The sequence below is a fragment of the Chionomys nivalis genome, chromosome 18 (genome assembly GCF_950005125.1).
Source record: "Chionomys nivalis chromosome 18, mChiNiv1.1, whole genome shotgun sequence".
Taxonomy (NCBI): domain Eukaryota; kingdom Metazoa; phylum Chordata; class Mammalia; order Rodentia; family Cricetidae; genus Chionomys; species Chionomys nivalis.
In genome coordinates this window covers 9,032,096-9,047,452 of record NC_080103.1, presented here as the reverse complement: position 1 = coordinate 9,047,452, position 15,357 = coordinate 9,032,096, and the positions used below count along the sequence as shown (strand labels likewise).

Sequence of the window (15,357 nt, the reverse complement as noted above, 5' to 3'; positions counted from 1 at the left end):
CCACTGCCACGTGGCGATACGCAGATTAATGGAGATGGATGAAACTAGTATGTAAGATTTAAGGCAATAAGAAGTTAGCGCTAATGGCCAAGCAGTGTTTTAATTAATACAGTTTATTTGTGGTTATTTCGGGTGTAAGCTAGCTGGGTGGCCAGGAAACAAACAAGCAGCCTCTCCATGCAACAGTAGCCTGGGCTACAAAAACAAAAATCCAAATGTATCTTTAAAAAGAAGAAAAAAATATATGGAAACATAAAATCAAACTTTAAAAAATAGGAAACACTATGGATAATTAGCAAAATGGAAAATAAATGATAGGATCAACAAAGCCCATAGTAGCACCTGAAAATTTACAAGAAAACTGGTACAACTGATCGTGGGTAGGGTGGGGCAATGACACAATCAAACAGCAGAGGTGGAAAGGAAACTAAAATATATTAACTTCATGTTTGAGAACAACAATGAGCTGTGCATGGTGGGGCACTCTGGAGAAAGAGGCGCAGGATCTCTGAATTTGAGGCCAACCTTATCTACACAGTGAGTTCCAGGCCAGCCAAGGCTATATAGTGAGATTCTGTTTCAAAGAAAAAGAAAAAGAAAAAAATATATAAAATGTGCACTAAACTGGAAAAATGACTCAGGAGGCAAAGTAGTTTATAGTTTTTAACTAATTGGAACCAGTAGTTAAAATTATGTCTACAAAGAGCTGGGCACAGTGGTGCACACCTTTAACTTCAACACTTTAGAGACAGAGGCAGATGGAGCCACACAGTGAGGACTGCAGGGATACACAGTGGACCCTGGCATGAAACAAAACAAAACAAAATAAAAAATTATTCCCACAAAAAAACGTAAGGCTCAGATGGCTTTATAAGTGAGTTTTATCAAACATTCAAGAACAGTTCATTTCAATATGATGTAAACTCTTCCATAAAGTAAGACAAGAGGCGACGGTCCCCAGCACAGGGCGCACAGACCAAAAGGACCTTCTAGGACCATCTTAGAAACCTCTTTAGAAATCTTACTAAAAACAAAGGCACTCATATACAAGAATGTTCATAGCAGCATCGTGTATAATAACAAGAACCTGGAAACAGCCCAAATGTTATTCAATAGGTGAATGGCTAAGTTGCGTTCTATGTCCTTGCTGTGGTGTTATACAGATGAAAATGAATGAATCATAGCGATTACAATGTAGATGAATCTTAGAAACAATTTTAAGTGCAAAAGAGCAAACTTCAAGGGACTAACAGAGTACAACTTTTTGTAAAGCTAAAATACAAGCAAAACAAAATAATACATTCTTAAAGAATATATACACACATTGCCAATATACATAAACAAGTGATTAATGAGAATAAAATTAAAGACAGTGGTTATCTCTAAGAATAGGCAGGGAAGAGGGGCATAAACCTAATAGTATGTTTAATGTTTCAATGTATAAATTGAATGACGGGTCACAGGTACTCATTTCATTTCATAATTTATAGTACATATTTCTTTATAGATATCAAATATTATTATAATTTTAAAAAATCTGCTCTTGTGGAAATAAATGGACAGATGAGTGATATCTCCCTGAAAGAAAATCTGTATTTCTTGGGGAAAAGAACCAAGATTCCCTGGCAAGAAGCTATCCTGTGGAGAAGACAGAGTAGGTCCTCAATTAACATGAGCTGGCTTCCTGCTGTCCCCAAGGATGCATCTGCAGTGTCTGGGTCCTTCCCGTTGGTGCTCCCTGATTTGCAGAATCGGTACCACCTCCTCTGTTAACCTAGCATAGCCCCACACAGTCCTGGCTAGGACCTGACACGTGGACGACAAGAGACTGACACCTGGTGGATGCAGACATGTACTCAAGAACGTAACACCAGACTGGTGGGGAGGAGGTGGGACTGAGAAAGTAAAATGCAGACCATTACAGGAGCTCTGCCTGTGAGATAGAGGTGGAAACGCTGTCATGTGAGAAGGAAGAGACTCTGGAGAGAATGGCTTCCTCTCTGTCCTTCCCAGACTACAATGAGATAGGAGTTACGGTGAGAGAAATGCAAGACTCGCAAAAGCAGCAGTCCAGCTCACCTCAGCCTAGCACACCCCACCCCGTCTCCACCTGGGGAGTCTGTGGTGTGAGAAGGCCTATTCCACCCTTTTCTCCAAAGCTGCTCCATGATGTATAATAAACACATTAGCATAAACATCTTCCTGGCCACACTAGTTGGTCAAGGATAGACCTGACCCAGGTTTGTTTAATCATGGTAAATCTTTGGGTTTTTGCTGGGATTCCTGACACAATAATACCCTTTTTTTTTCCTGCTTAGATATAATGGTCAAACACAATCCTAGGAATGCTGGCAGCAGTTAAGTGGTCTGAACTAAGAATGATTTTACATTAGGTGAAGCAGTGAGAAACATACTGAGCAACCAGATCAAGCCTCACCTGGAGCCAGTACCGCCTCTTGACTTTCCAATTTCATAAGTCAATAAATAGCTTTTATCTTGAGTTCTAAGTTTTCTATGATTAGAAGCCAGAGCATCTCTACCCTACACTCACATTCACCCTCTCTCTATTGCCCCCAGGAGAGCACAGGGATCTAGGTGGGAAGGTCATTACAGATTTACTGCTTGTGCTAAAGTCAAGGATTGAGCTGGAAAGGTCTGAAGCAGCCACCAGGCACTACACAAGCCAGGCCAATGGGCTCATTTAGGGAAAGACTAGTAGCTGAATGAGAAGCAGGTGCTGAAAAGGGTCTCTACCAGGCAGGCATGAACATAGCCATTCTTCCCCACACACCTGTCATGGGGGTGTTGCTTTGGGGTCTTTATGCTCATGGGTTAGGGAACTTTGAAGTACAGGACCCTTTAATCCTTTGTTACCCTGTGCTGCAGGGTCAGCCTCTCCCTTTATCAACGGGAGAGCGTCCTTTTGAATTCTGCCCCTGATAACACTCACTTTTGAGGTGATGAGAGGAACCTTATCTTCTGCGTCTTTGGCTGGCTGGGCACTCAGGCTCCTTTCTCCTTTGGACACAGTGCCATCTTCCTGACCTTGAGGAAACACTGCTTCCTTCTCAACTCCACCCACTGGCCCTGGTCTTTCTTGTCTCTCAACTAAGTTGTTTTCCCTCTTTGAGCCCCATGTCTCCCAGAGTGACCTTGGCGTTCGGGGAGAGTTCACAGCAGCTGCAGGTGTAGGCTTCTCCGGAGCAGCGTGTCTCGCCCCATTCCCAGCTGGCTTTTTCCGTGGGCGTCCCCGCTTCCTTTTCGCTTCACTTACTGTGTCCTCTGTCTCTTGCTTCATTTCTTTAACTGGCGGGTCCTGTCCACTGGCTTCGCTCAGAGGCACTTCAGCTGTCCTTTTGACACCCTTGTCATGGGGTCGTGGGTCACCACTTATGCCTCCCTCCCTGTTCTCTGTGCCTCGAGGCAGAATGAGTGCCCTAGGTGGAACTCGCCCAGCCCCAGCCCCAGGTCCAGGCGCAGGCGCAGGCACAGGCGCAGGCCCAGCTCCGAGCCCAGGCCCAGCTCCGAGCCCAGCCGCAGCTCCGAGCCCAGGCCCTGGCCCAGCCCCGGGTCCGGGTCCGGGTCTAGGCCCAGGCCCAGGCCCAAGTCCAGCCCCAGTGCCTGATAAAGCAGGAACAGGTGGTAAGATCATGTTAATGATGGGCACACCTGCCTGGGGTCCCCCAACTCCAGTGGGCAGAGGCAATGTAGCTACTTTGAGAGTGCCTGAAGGAAGCTTAGAAGCCAGGAAGGGTGTGATAGGTGATTGTGGTGCTCGGGGAAGGAGCACAGGCAGTCGGGCCACCAGAGCATTAACTTGAGGCTTACTGGCTGCTGGAGCTGAGCTGTCAATTACACTCTTCTTCCGTTCTCCACGTCCTGGGGCTTCAGTCCCAGCTCGGGCCTCTAGCTCCTTAGGAGGCTAAAATGCAAACAGAACCGCAAGAAGTTATAAGGACTGTGGCGAATACAGGGGCTGGAGAGATGGCTCAGGGGCGAAGAGGATTTGTTGTTCCTGCAGGAGATCCAGATTCAAGTCCCTCCCCACAGAGTGGCCCACAACAGTAACTCTAGTTCCAGGGGCCCTGACACCCTCTTCTCCCCTTAGGCACCAGGGCTCATGTGGTACACATACATGCATGCAAGCAAAACATTCACGCACATAAAATAAATCTAAAATTCACTAATAAAACAAAGGCTGAATACAGGAGAAAAAGAAGGAGCTTGGTGTACTAGCTGTGAAAGGAGGTTCACGTTGGGAAGGGTACACTAAAACCCTAGGCCACAAAGTCAGAGGCATCAGCCGCTTACCTGGGCTGGTCTCTCTGGCTTCTTAGGACCTCCACCTTCCTGGTTCTCTACACCGTTCTTGGATTTGCATGACGACCGTTCTCGAGGGGCTCTTTCATCCTCTTCTGCAGAGGCAGCAGATGGAAATAAAGCAAGCGTGAGGAAGTGAACCTGACTGCAGGGACAGGCGGGGAAAGCGGCTTAAAGGATGTCTTAAGAAGCAGGTCCAGTATGGGCTGGGCTGATAGTTCAACTGGTTACACACTGGTGACGGAAGCATGACTAGAGCGCCACCTGGCCTGTACACCTATCCACCCACATAAAAGGGATCCCCTGGAAGAGAAGGCAATCCATGCTGTGTCTACCAATGTATTCAGGAAGGCCTTCAGAGCTGAAAATGATATCACTGTACAATGGGGTGTGCCTGTTCAGAGGTTGAGGCAGGACTGCTAGAGCCCGGGAGTTCTAGTCCATCTTTGGCAACACAGTGAGACTCTGCCCCACCCACCTCCAGAAAATAAAAAAAAAAAACAAAAAAACAAAAAAACCTCAAAGTGGCTGAAGACTTCGCTGACAAAAGGGGCCCACCCACCAGCAAGCCCGCCGGCCTTAAGCACATGAGCATGTGCAGATCGGGCAGAGATGAGATGCTGCTGCAGCAGGTAACGGGCGACCTGAACGATGGAACTGAAGGATCGTTTCAGGATCCGCTCTGCCCAGTCACAAGTCAGGGCACAAGCTGCCTCGACCAGTTCATCCCGAGGTGCTGGGGTTACTTCTGGGCCCATTTCTGGCTGGGGTGGAGAAAGACATGCTCAGTTAGATCACCAAGCAAATGACTTGTCCCGGCCACTGACGAGAGCAGAACAACTGAGGACACAAGTAGCTCCCACCCATTCAGACCTAGAAACCCAAGCTCTCTTCCTCCCATGCTTCCGCCACAGGGAAGGCACACAGTCCCCCAGAAGCAATGCACAAATGACTGTGGTTTTCCCAGCCACCAAAACACGTCCTAAAGCCCACGGTCTTTTACCCGGGAGGGAGAAGTCATTACTTACACCTTCAGAGCCCTTTAAGTCAAGTCCAGGCAATGGGGGCATAGATACCAAGGTCTTCCTTCGGATGCCACTGTAGCAATATCTGATGCAAGTTAAGGAGCAAACAAAACTGGGGCTCTTCAAGCCTCTTAGGCAAGTTAGGCTGCTTCTGTATCGCACCTTTTCCTCCCCAGGTCCTCCAGTCTTAAATCTCTCAGTCAAGGATACTTGGATTGGCCCCGACCACCGAGTCTTCGGGCCTTGATGTCTGGGAAGATCTCTCTGATGATTTTACCAAAGTTGGCTGTGCTGAGTGGGCGGCAACAGGCAAGACTCTCACAGTACTTTCTGAGTGAGGAGGGTAGAGTGAGAAGATATTCAGAGAAGGCTACTGGTGGGCTCCAGAGGGTTCCTAGCGACCAAGTGTGGGGAACCCTTTAAGAGCTCACACTCTAGTAAGGCAGGGGAGCTTCAGGGGTAAGGGTCTAGTGCTGTGCCCAACAAGCCGGGCACCACCTTCTTTACGCACCGATAGGCATCATAGACGCTCTGCTTTGGCAGACAGGTGTCCATGTGCTCTTCCAGGTGGTTGCGGATCCACCTATAGGCATACATATATTCCTCATTGCTAAGTATACTTGGTTCTGAACTGTAAGACAAGAGAAAGAGACATGCATACTTCAGTGGTGCTGGACCAAATCAGCTAGTCCCAAATCCACCTCTCTCTGCTAAACCAGTCCAGGGCAGGACACCAGCTATGCATGGCCTACTTTTTAATTTTTTTAAAGATCATTGTTATGTATATGAGTGTTTTTTTCCTTTTTGAATGTTTGTTTTGTTTTTGTTTTGTTTTGGCCTGCATGTATGAATGTGTGCCACATATGTGCCTGATGCCCATGGAGGTTAGAAAGTGGTATCAAGATTCCCAGAAACTGCAGTTATGGACAGTTGTGGGTGCTGGGAATTGAACCTAGGTCTTATGTGAGGGCAGTCAGCGCTCTTAACCCCTGAGCCATCTCTCCAACCCCACTATTTTTTGACTCATCACAGTGAGACTCAAATCAGACCCTGTGACATTTAAGACGTTAACACCAGGTTACCTTTTGTCCCCAGCGCTGGGTCCTGCAGGCAGCTGAAGGTAGAGGTACAGCTTGTCGTTGTCAGAGAACTTCTGCACTTCTTGCTGAGGCAGAAGGAACAGAGGTGGGAGAGGTGAAGGACCCAGTGAGTAATCTTCTGACATCGACCATAAAGTCCAGCGACTCTTAAGGTCAGGTTGTCAGAATGAGAAGGGACCCAAGAAATGCCTTGAGGTTGAGGGTTCACTGTACTGAGGAACGTTGGGCTTCCATGGAGGGAAAGGGAGACGAGGGGAGGGGGCGGGGTTTGATCTGATCTGCCTACAGAGGTTGCAGAAGGAGGAGGTCTGAAGCGCCCCTCATCATTGCCACCATCCCCACCACCACCCTCAGCAATTCCACCTCCATCGCCCTTTCCCAACTTGCTTACCAGAATTCCCTCTACTTTGTTCTGCACGGCCTTGCTGTGGGGAAGAAGAAAAGCTGGAGGTCACAAGCTTTTCCCATCCCTTTGATTGCTAGAGACAGAAAAAGGACCCAACTGCCACCAAGACCACAGACCTTGCCTGCGGGAGGAGTGAAGGCTAACAAGGACCTACAGCTGGGTCTGAACAGGGTTTGGAGGCAGAGCCCATTACTTACGAAATGGTACCTCGGAGCCTCTGAAGAAGGGTGGTCGGTTCCCCAGTTTCAGCACCACCTTGGGGCCTTGCCCCGGCCTTGGGGCTCTTAGCATCAGGTTTATCTTCTGCCATCCCAGCATGAGGACTAAAGCTGGGAGAAGACAAGAACTTAACTCCACCAAGCTTCCATTCCCCTGAACCCCAGGGCAATCCTGCTTCTACCCAGAAACGCAAACAGAAGCAAAGCTTCCCCCAGTGGTTTTCCTCACCACTTGCCCTCTCTAAAATTAGAATTATTCCGTTACTTTGTCAGGCCCTTCTAGACCCAAAGAGATCTCTGACATCTCCTTATGCCCCACCTTTTGAAGTCTCTCAAATCTGGCAAACTGCTATGGGAAGAGATAGGAGTGGGGGAAATCCACGTTAGAAAGAAATCTTATAATTTCTCTCAGTGCTGCAACTGCCCCCCCCACACCCCCGAGGGGGTTAACAATAACGACAAACCAAAGTTCTCCGAGATTAGACTCTTCGCCATTGATTTTGCCTGGAAGGTCAGAAGGGATACGAACATACTCGGCCCTTCCAGGTTTGAAAAAAATTGGGCCCAAGTTCTCATTACTGAGTCTCGCCACGGCTTCCCCCACTGCCCCCCTCGCCGCGGCGCGGACCCTACGTCATCCCACGACATCCCACCCCGTGGCGTCCCCACTCCCCCTCGAGCCCCTCCACCCCATCCCCTGGTGCTGGTCCGGGCGAGGGAGGGGGTCTTGGTCTCCGAACTCTCGAGACGCGGCGCAGGAAACCCTGCGGGGAACCGGGTCCCAGATTCGGGCACGTGCGCACGGGTGAGGAGCTGCGGAAAGCTGGCCCTGCTGGCACCCAAGTCCTGTCGCCCCTCCTACCTCGGAACTGTCACCTTCCAGCACGGACATTAGATAGGTGAGAGAGAAAGAGAAACTAGCCCCTTGGCTACCTCCGCTCCAGCCCAGCCCCACGGTGCCCGGCCGGCGGGCTCGTGCGTTGCTTTTATTTTCCTTTTTCTGAATGGTTGTGCCAGCCGCGATCTGCCTGGATACTCGCGCGGCCTACTCTGTGATTGGTCGTTGCTGCCACCAAGACGAAGGCAGTGAAAGTCTGCCTGGTAACAGAATCTGATTGGTCGAGAGGGGAGGGAAAATCCAAAGTTAGTCTTATTTGAGTCAAGAGGGGGAAGTCCAGGTTAGGTTTCGGTTAAAACTGGGGTCGGTTAGGCCTGCGGGTCCGGAGAGGGTTCTTTTCTTAAAGGGGCCGCAGGATGAAAGCCGAGTGCCCTCTGCCTCTGGAGCGTCTGCTCTTTTGCCCTCTGATCCTGCGCTGTAAGGTCATCGAGAAGACGGATAAGGGAACGAGCGAGGGCTTTACTCGGGAAAAGACCTGCGTAGAGGGTCCCAGAACCTGGGTAGGAAAGTGGTTGGCTAGGGGTAGTTGGGGAAAAGGTGAGTTTAAAATGTTCAGGAGGTTGGTAAAGATCCTCATTACTGGGGGGGGGGGGGTCATTAGGACACGGAGGGTAAGACTCTAGAAAAACAAGTTACTTTGGTTGTGGGAACCGAATTTCTCTGGTTTCAGGAATTGACATTGTTTTGCTAAAATTGGGGAGCTTTCCAAAATGGAGTGGCCATAGCTACCATGTTTTGGCCGTAGCTACCATGTTTAATTTTTGCTTTTGGTGGTTAGAGCTGCCCAAAGAATCACTGGGTGATTTTTGTTTGTTTTTTTGTTTAAAGCATTGCTAGAAAATGATGACTAGTGATGGCAATTCATCATAAAATCCTGTAACTCCTTTTGGGTATAAAGCCAGTTGAACCATTCTGTTTGCCCCTCTATTTTTCATCCCCTGTGGCATACAACCTCAAACAGCAGGCTTCCTCCCTTCCACAGGGAATCTTCAAACCTTTAGCAGCTGGACCACATTAAGTGAAAACATTTTCTCTGTTGTTAGTCATGCTCATGCCGGTTTATAAAGCACCTCCGTGTTAGTTAAGCAATGACAACTCCCAGACTTAAAGTAACTTACAGCCAATTCATTTCCCAGATTCTTGCCTTGTCCTCCCTTTTGCCCCAGTAGCCCACAAGAGATGTTTACTGGTGGCCTGACTCACCCACTACACACCCTCCCAACCTTGTAACAGCTGACCATTGGCCACAAAAGGAAATTGTGTAGGCTCTTCCTCCTTTCCCTCCTCTGCCCTATAACCAGCCGGTTCAGGCCCTTACACCAATGACACCTCACCCCACCCCTTTGCAGGTTTTTTCCAGAATAAAGCCTGTCTGTTGAGCCTCTCTTTAGTCCTCCTCTCTGTCTACTCTCCATGCTCATCTCCTTCCTAGGAGTCGTATCCCTGTAGTTCCCTAGTTGGTGAGCACTGGAACTTTGATTACGCCCCGCATGAAGAAATTCAGTACTGTGGCACCTTTCCCTACAGAGAAGCCTGTGTGTGATAGCTTATGTGTCTTCACCCTCTGAAGGTCTGTCGGGATCCTGATGAAAGAGGCACATGCCGAGGTTTGCACCTATCTTACGTGGTCATGCACTCCATCCACATCAACAGTCTCTTAACTGAATGCATTTTGTTCTGCAGCAGAGATGGGACATCCCAAGTCATATGGCCAGTCCTGACCACAGTGTTTTGTAAAGAAGGTGGTTATTGTGGTCTCATTCCCTGCAGCCTGGGGCCCATTTCCTCACTGTAGAAAATGGGGATGAAATATTTTTTGGTTTTTCAAGACAGGGTTTGTCTGTGTAGCTTTGGAGCCTGTCCTGAAACTCGCTTCGTACGTAGATCAGGCTGGCCTCTATCTCACAGAGACCCACCTGCCTTTCTATGGAAGAGTTCATGAGAATGAGTAAATTCTATCTTTAAAAGAATTGGTAAAGATGTCATCGGATAGAACCCCTCCCATCAGTATTTTCGTAGGACTGAAGTGGTGTGTTCAAAGCTGCTGTCTTTAAGGTCAGTTCGGATGCTGTGCTCGGGAGTTGCACTTTGCTACTTAACTGTGCTTCCAGCCGCTGAGTCCATGAGGTGGCCTTCCGAGCACTCAGAATGGGCACAGCCTCTTTAGGAATAAACGCCTAGCAGTGCTCTCCGTGTGCGGTGTGCTCACTTAAACACGACTATGCCCCCTTTTGCAGGAGTAAAACCTCTCGCCTTGCTCAGACACTTTGAAGTGTACAGGTTCCTAGTTAGACTTAGCTGTCAGTTTGACACCACCTAGAGGTATTTGAGAGAGTTTCAGCTGAGATTGGTCTGTGGGGCATTTTCTTGATTGCTAGTTGATGCCGAGCTCAGCCCTCGGTAGACCGAGCTGTCCCTAGGTTGGGGGGCCTGGGCCTTCTGAAAAAGGCAGCGAAAGTTAGGTAGAGGAGTAAGCCAGTGCACCCCTGCCCTGCATGGCTCCAGCTCTGCTCCTGCCTCAAGCTCCTGGCCTGGCTTTCATCAGAGAGACTGTTACCTAAAGTGTGAAATGAAATAAGCCCTTTTCCTCTCCAAGGTGCTTTTGGTCAGAGTGTCCTGCACAGCAGCAGAAAGCAAACTGAACATGCAGCCATTTTCTTGAGCCCCCAGATCCATTTTAAACTCTACTGCTAGACTCTGTGAGTCCTGGGGAAAGAAGTGCTGTGGGATTTGCTGGCAGATTCTATTTGGTTTTCACAGTGTGATTTACACCACTCTTAGCTTTAAGGGTGGTAGAGGCTGGACTTAGATCTGTGAATACATTTTGAGAAGTTTATTAGTCAGGAGATTGTTAGGTCAGACAGAAAGTGAAGATAATTGACCTAAGGACCTACTATAGCTCAAGATAATTTTGGTGACACATTTTTTACAACTGTGATTTTTGTTTGTCTTTTCCTTTCTTTTTAAATACATGGTTTCACTCTAGCAAAGTCTGACCTTGAACCCTTCATGAACCCTATGTTCACCCGGAACTCATTGCAATCCTCCTGCTTTAGTCTTCTGGGTGTTTGGTTTATAGGCATGAGTCTCCATGCTCCAGAGCTGTGATGGTCTAGTCAGCTGGGGCCACGCAGTCCACAGGATGAATGTGGCTTCATCAGAGAACTGGATCTCGCACATCTTAATGGTGGTCTTTCTTTAATCAATTACTTTGTTATTTAATGGTTTTTATGTGTATGTGTGTGTTGCCTGCATGTATGTCTGTGTGATGGTGTCTGGTCCCACAACTGAAGTTACAAACATCTGTGAGCTGCTACATGGGTGCTGGCAATTGAACCTGGGTCCTCAGGAAGAGCAACCAGTGTTCTTAACTGCTGAGCCATCTCTCCAGCCCAGTGTATTTATTTTATTATATTTATAATATTTTATTATATATGTTATTATATTATATTTCTATTTGTAGTATAATCTCCAACCTTGTTTTTATTATCTTTTCTAATCTTATGAACTTTATTATTTAAAAAACTTGCAAATAAAGAAAAACACTATGTACTAAAATTAACCAGACCTCAAGTCTGTAGAACTCAGTGAACTTGAATTGGCACTCAGAATGGAAGCTCTTTTACACTTTACACTTTCAATATAAAATATGACAGAATTAGAACTAGAAAAACAGTTAACTTTATGTCCTCTTATAACTTGTGATCATTATCTGTAGGTGGAGACTGCTTGTTCGTTCCCCAGCTGCCCAGACCCCAAATTAATCACACAGAAACTATATTAATTAAAACACTGTTTGGCCTATTAGCTTAGTTATTAATAATTATTAACTAACTCTTACATCTTGAATTAACCCATTCCTATTATTTTATATTTTACCATGAGACTCATGGTTTACCTGTAAGGTTCCTGGGCATCTGTCTCCTTCAGTGGCTACATGGCATCTCTCTGACTCCGCCTACTCTTTCTCTGTATTTCTCTTCCAGCCTGGCTATATCTGCTCTGCTATCAGCCACCAATGGATGTAAAACATTCACAGCATACATTACTGCCCCTTTTCTGTCTAAATAAAAGGAAGGTTTTAACTTTAACATAGCAAGCTTACATAAAACAGTTATCAAGCAAGAATTATAGTTACAATATTTATATCTACTTTGTCTTTTATTGTAACTAAGGAAAGCTATGATTATAACTATCTATTCTTCAACTCCATCAAAAACTCCAAAAGGATATAATATTACCTAAGTAAACAGGAAGTACATTTTAAGCAACTTCCAAAACTCTAGAATTGACAGAGATATCTCACTGCCTGGACAGTCACCCAAAGTTCTGTACCATTGGAGCATCCATCTTTAGTCTACAGGCCCATAGTATCAGGCAGACTTTTCCATGAAGCAGGAAATCTGAAGATCTCTTATGCCTTATAATGGGAAAGTCCATCAGTTGCTTTCTTCTGTGTTCTGGAAAATGTCGCAGTTCTCTTATGAAGCAGGAACCCTGAAGAACTGCCTCACCTTATTTAGGTAACTTCAGCAGTCATTTCTCTGTGGGTCCTGCATGTCCAGTTCATACAGCATACCATCAAGCAGTAAAGACAAGAGCAATTTCCTGCCCAATTGGCTAACCAATGCCATAAGGAACCTCTTCGATGCCCACCATCCTCTTGAAGTATACTGGTGCTGCCAGAAGTAGATGTGTCTCATTGTCGAGAAAAGTCCTAATTTCTTAAAACATTTTAAATGCCATATTCTATTAGTCTTTGAAAGGTTTGAAGAATACATATCCATCTGAAATATATTTCTATACATCTAGAAAACCTAACTAACATGACTACAAGCTTGACTATTATAGATGACTATCTATTAACCTATATTTCTTAATTATACATTACATTTTTAAATGATCTGCATAAGCACAATACCTTAATCAAGAGTAGAAATATACATATAACAAAACTGACCTTAAATTTGTATCAATATATCAAAGCGCATACCAATGCAAAGTATTAATCTTTATAAAATATCTCTTCCCCTTTAAATGTAACCAAACATTTATAAACAGTATTTGGGAATTTGGGTGTAGTTCTCTACAAACTGCTTCCTGCTTTTTGTTGGGTGAAGTATTTTGGGGTGTTCATGGCTGTCTTTCGGGGGGGTCTTGTTCCATCAAAACCACATTAGTCTGGAAGGAATCCACAGGTTCTCATCCTCTGTGGAAACAAAAACAGAGCCTCTTTTCCAAAGCAACATATCCTTAGACCCAAATTTTGAAGTCAAGATACCTTTAGCTTAGCAGCCAGATCAATGAAATGTCTCTCTGTACTTAGCTCATTCATAGTCAAAAAATTCAAAGATAACACAATAATATATATAATCCAGACTCTGTATGTTTTCCATTTTTACGTGACTTATTTGTCTTTACTCCTTTAATCTGTGACTGTCTATACTCTTTTAAATTACTTTTACTATCTCTTTAAAGACTACTACTTTTTATAACTGTCTATACTCTTCTTCTCTCTCCCAAGCCTAGGTACATTTTTAAAACACATTGTGTCTCATTTAGAGGTCTTTTATGTCTGAATCTGTTCCATTGTGTATCTGCAATCCTTTTCTGTCTAGGAGCACTTCTTAAAATGCTAAGCAGTGTGGCTAAGACTAAGGCTGCTTTGCCTTTTGACTCTGCCCATCCAACATGGTAGAGGTCTGTTCACTGCCTCTGAGATTACTGGGTGGGAGCTGTTCTCACCACCTCAAATCTGGGTAGCATGGTGCAGCATATAAACCCTTTCTATCTGAGTAAAAGCTAAATCTGCCATACAGCACACTGCGTGGCCTGGAAATATCTCTGTGTATGGCGGCAGGAAGTCGCCATGCTCTCCTGACTAGGTACTCCTAACAGACCTGATCCCACTGCCTGCCCAAGTGGGGAGTGCTAAGCTGTGGGCATGGTCTCAGCTACTTTCCTCCTGACCCCGAGTGGGCACACAAGCACCCAGACCTGAAGTGGATGGGGCATCAGTCCCAAAAGTTTGGGTTCCAATCTGTAGGCAGAGGCTGCTCAACTGTAGTAATTGTAACACTGTTTGTCCAATAGTTTAAGTGTATTTCTAGATAGGTTTTACATCTTAGATTAACCCATTTCTATTATTTTATATTTTACCATGAGGCACGTAGTTTACTGGTAAGGTTCCTGGGTATCTGTCTCCTTTGACGGCTATATGGCCTCTCTCTGACTCCACCTTCTCTCTGTCTATCTCTATCTATCTATCTATCTATCTATCTATCTATCTATCTATCTATCTATCTATCTATCTCTATATCTCTATATCTCTATATCTCTATATATTCCAGCCTGGCTATTCTGCCCTGCTATAGGCCACCAATGGTGGTAAAACATATAGCATACAGAGGGGAATCCCACATCAATTACCTACCCTCAGACCCTCTCATTCCCTGATGGTTAGACTTTTTTGTTCTTTTTTACGTTATACTGAACCTACATATACATTTATTTACATTTATACATATATCATTGCTAGATTCTTTGTATGAGAACATGTAGATTGTTTCTTTCTGAGATTGTGATCTTGGTTAGAATCATACAGCTTGGGTCCATTTTCCTGGAATGTTTTAACTTCATTTTTCTTTAGAACAGAGTAGTATTCATACCACATTTTCATTATCCATTCATCTCTTGACAACTAGGTTGATTCAGATTCCTTGCTATACTGATAAAGCAACAATAAACATGAATGTACAATATCTCTATGGTAAGGTACAGACTTCTCTGGCTATATGACCAGGAGTGAAATAGCTGGGTCATATGATAGTTCTATTTTTCATTTTTTGAGGAATCTACAGACTGACTTCCACAATGGCTGTATTAATTTGCAGCCCCACCAACAGTAAATAAGGGTTCCTCTCTGTCCACAGCCTCTCTAGCATTTGTTGTCAGATTTCTTGATGACAGCCATCCTCTCTGGGGTGAGCTGGTATCTCAGAGTAGTTTAATTTGTGTTTCCCTGATAGCTAGGGATATTGAACACTTTTAAAAATAGTTATTTGGTTCCAGACATGGTGGCACACACCTTTAATCCCTGCAGTTGTGAAATCCCAGCAATGGGGAGGCTGAAGCAGGTGAATCTCTGAGTTCATGACCAGCTTGGTCTACATAGTAAGTTCTAGCCAAAGCTACAGAGTGAGCGCTTGATGGAGGTGGGTCTTGTATTAATCTGTTGCTTTCATTGGTTAATTAATAAAGAAACTGCCTAGGCCCATTTGATAGGCCAACCCTTAGGTGGGTGGAGTAAACAGAACAGAATGCTGGGAGAAAGAAGCCGAGCCAGAGTCGCCATGATTCTCCCACTCCAGACAGATGCAGGTTAAGATCT

The 15,357-nt window shown here is 45.6% G+C and overlaps 1 protein-coding gene across 3 annotated transcripts; it reads right to left on the bottom strand.

The window, feature by feature from the left end:
• Positions 1 to 680: 680 nt before the first annotated feature.
• Rfx5 (regulatory factor X5) lies at positions 681 to 8,064 on the bottom strand. Of its 3 annotated transcripts, XM_057794130.1 has the most exons (11): positions 7,534 to 7,548; positions 7,389 to 7,418; positions 7,049 to 7,180; positions 6,837 to 6,870; positions 6,428 to 6,510; positions 5,857 to 5,976; positions 5,556 to 5,675; positions 5,349 to 5,430; positions 4,883 to 5,084; positions 4,312 to 4,415; positions 681 to 3,922 (listed from the first exon to the last, which is right to left on the bottom strand). In XM_057794130.1, exons 3-11 carry the CDS (start codon positions 7,159 to 7,161, stop codon positions 2,795 to 2,797), a joined length of 1,986 nt encoding a protein of 661 aa, XP_057650113.1. In that variant the 5' UTR covers positions 7,162 to 7,180; positions 7,389 to 7,418; positions 7,534 to 7,548; the 3' UTR covers positions 681 to 2,794. The 3 variants fall into 3 exon arrangements, with proteins under 3 accessions (XP_057650113.1, XP_057650112.1, XP_057650111.1); XM_057794129.1 differs by lacking the exon at positions 7,389 to 7,418 and having other exon boundaries at positions 7,534 to 7,697; XM_057794128.1 differs by lacking the exons at positions 7,389 to 7,418; positions 7,534 to 7,548 and adding an exon at positions 7,932 to 8,064 and having other exon boundaries at positions 682 to 3,922.
• Positions 8,065 to 15,357: the final 7,293 nt, after the last annotated feature.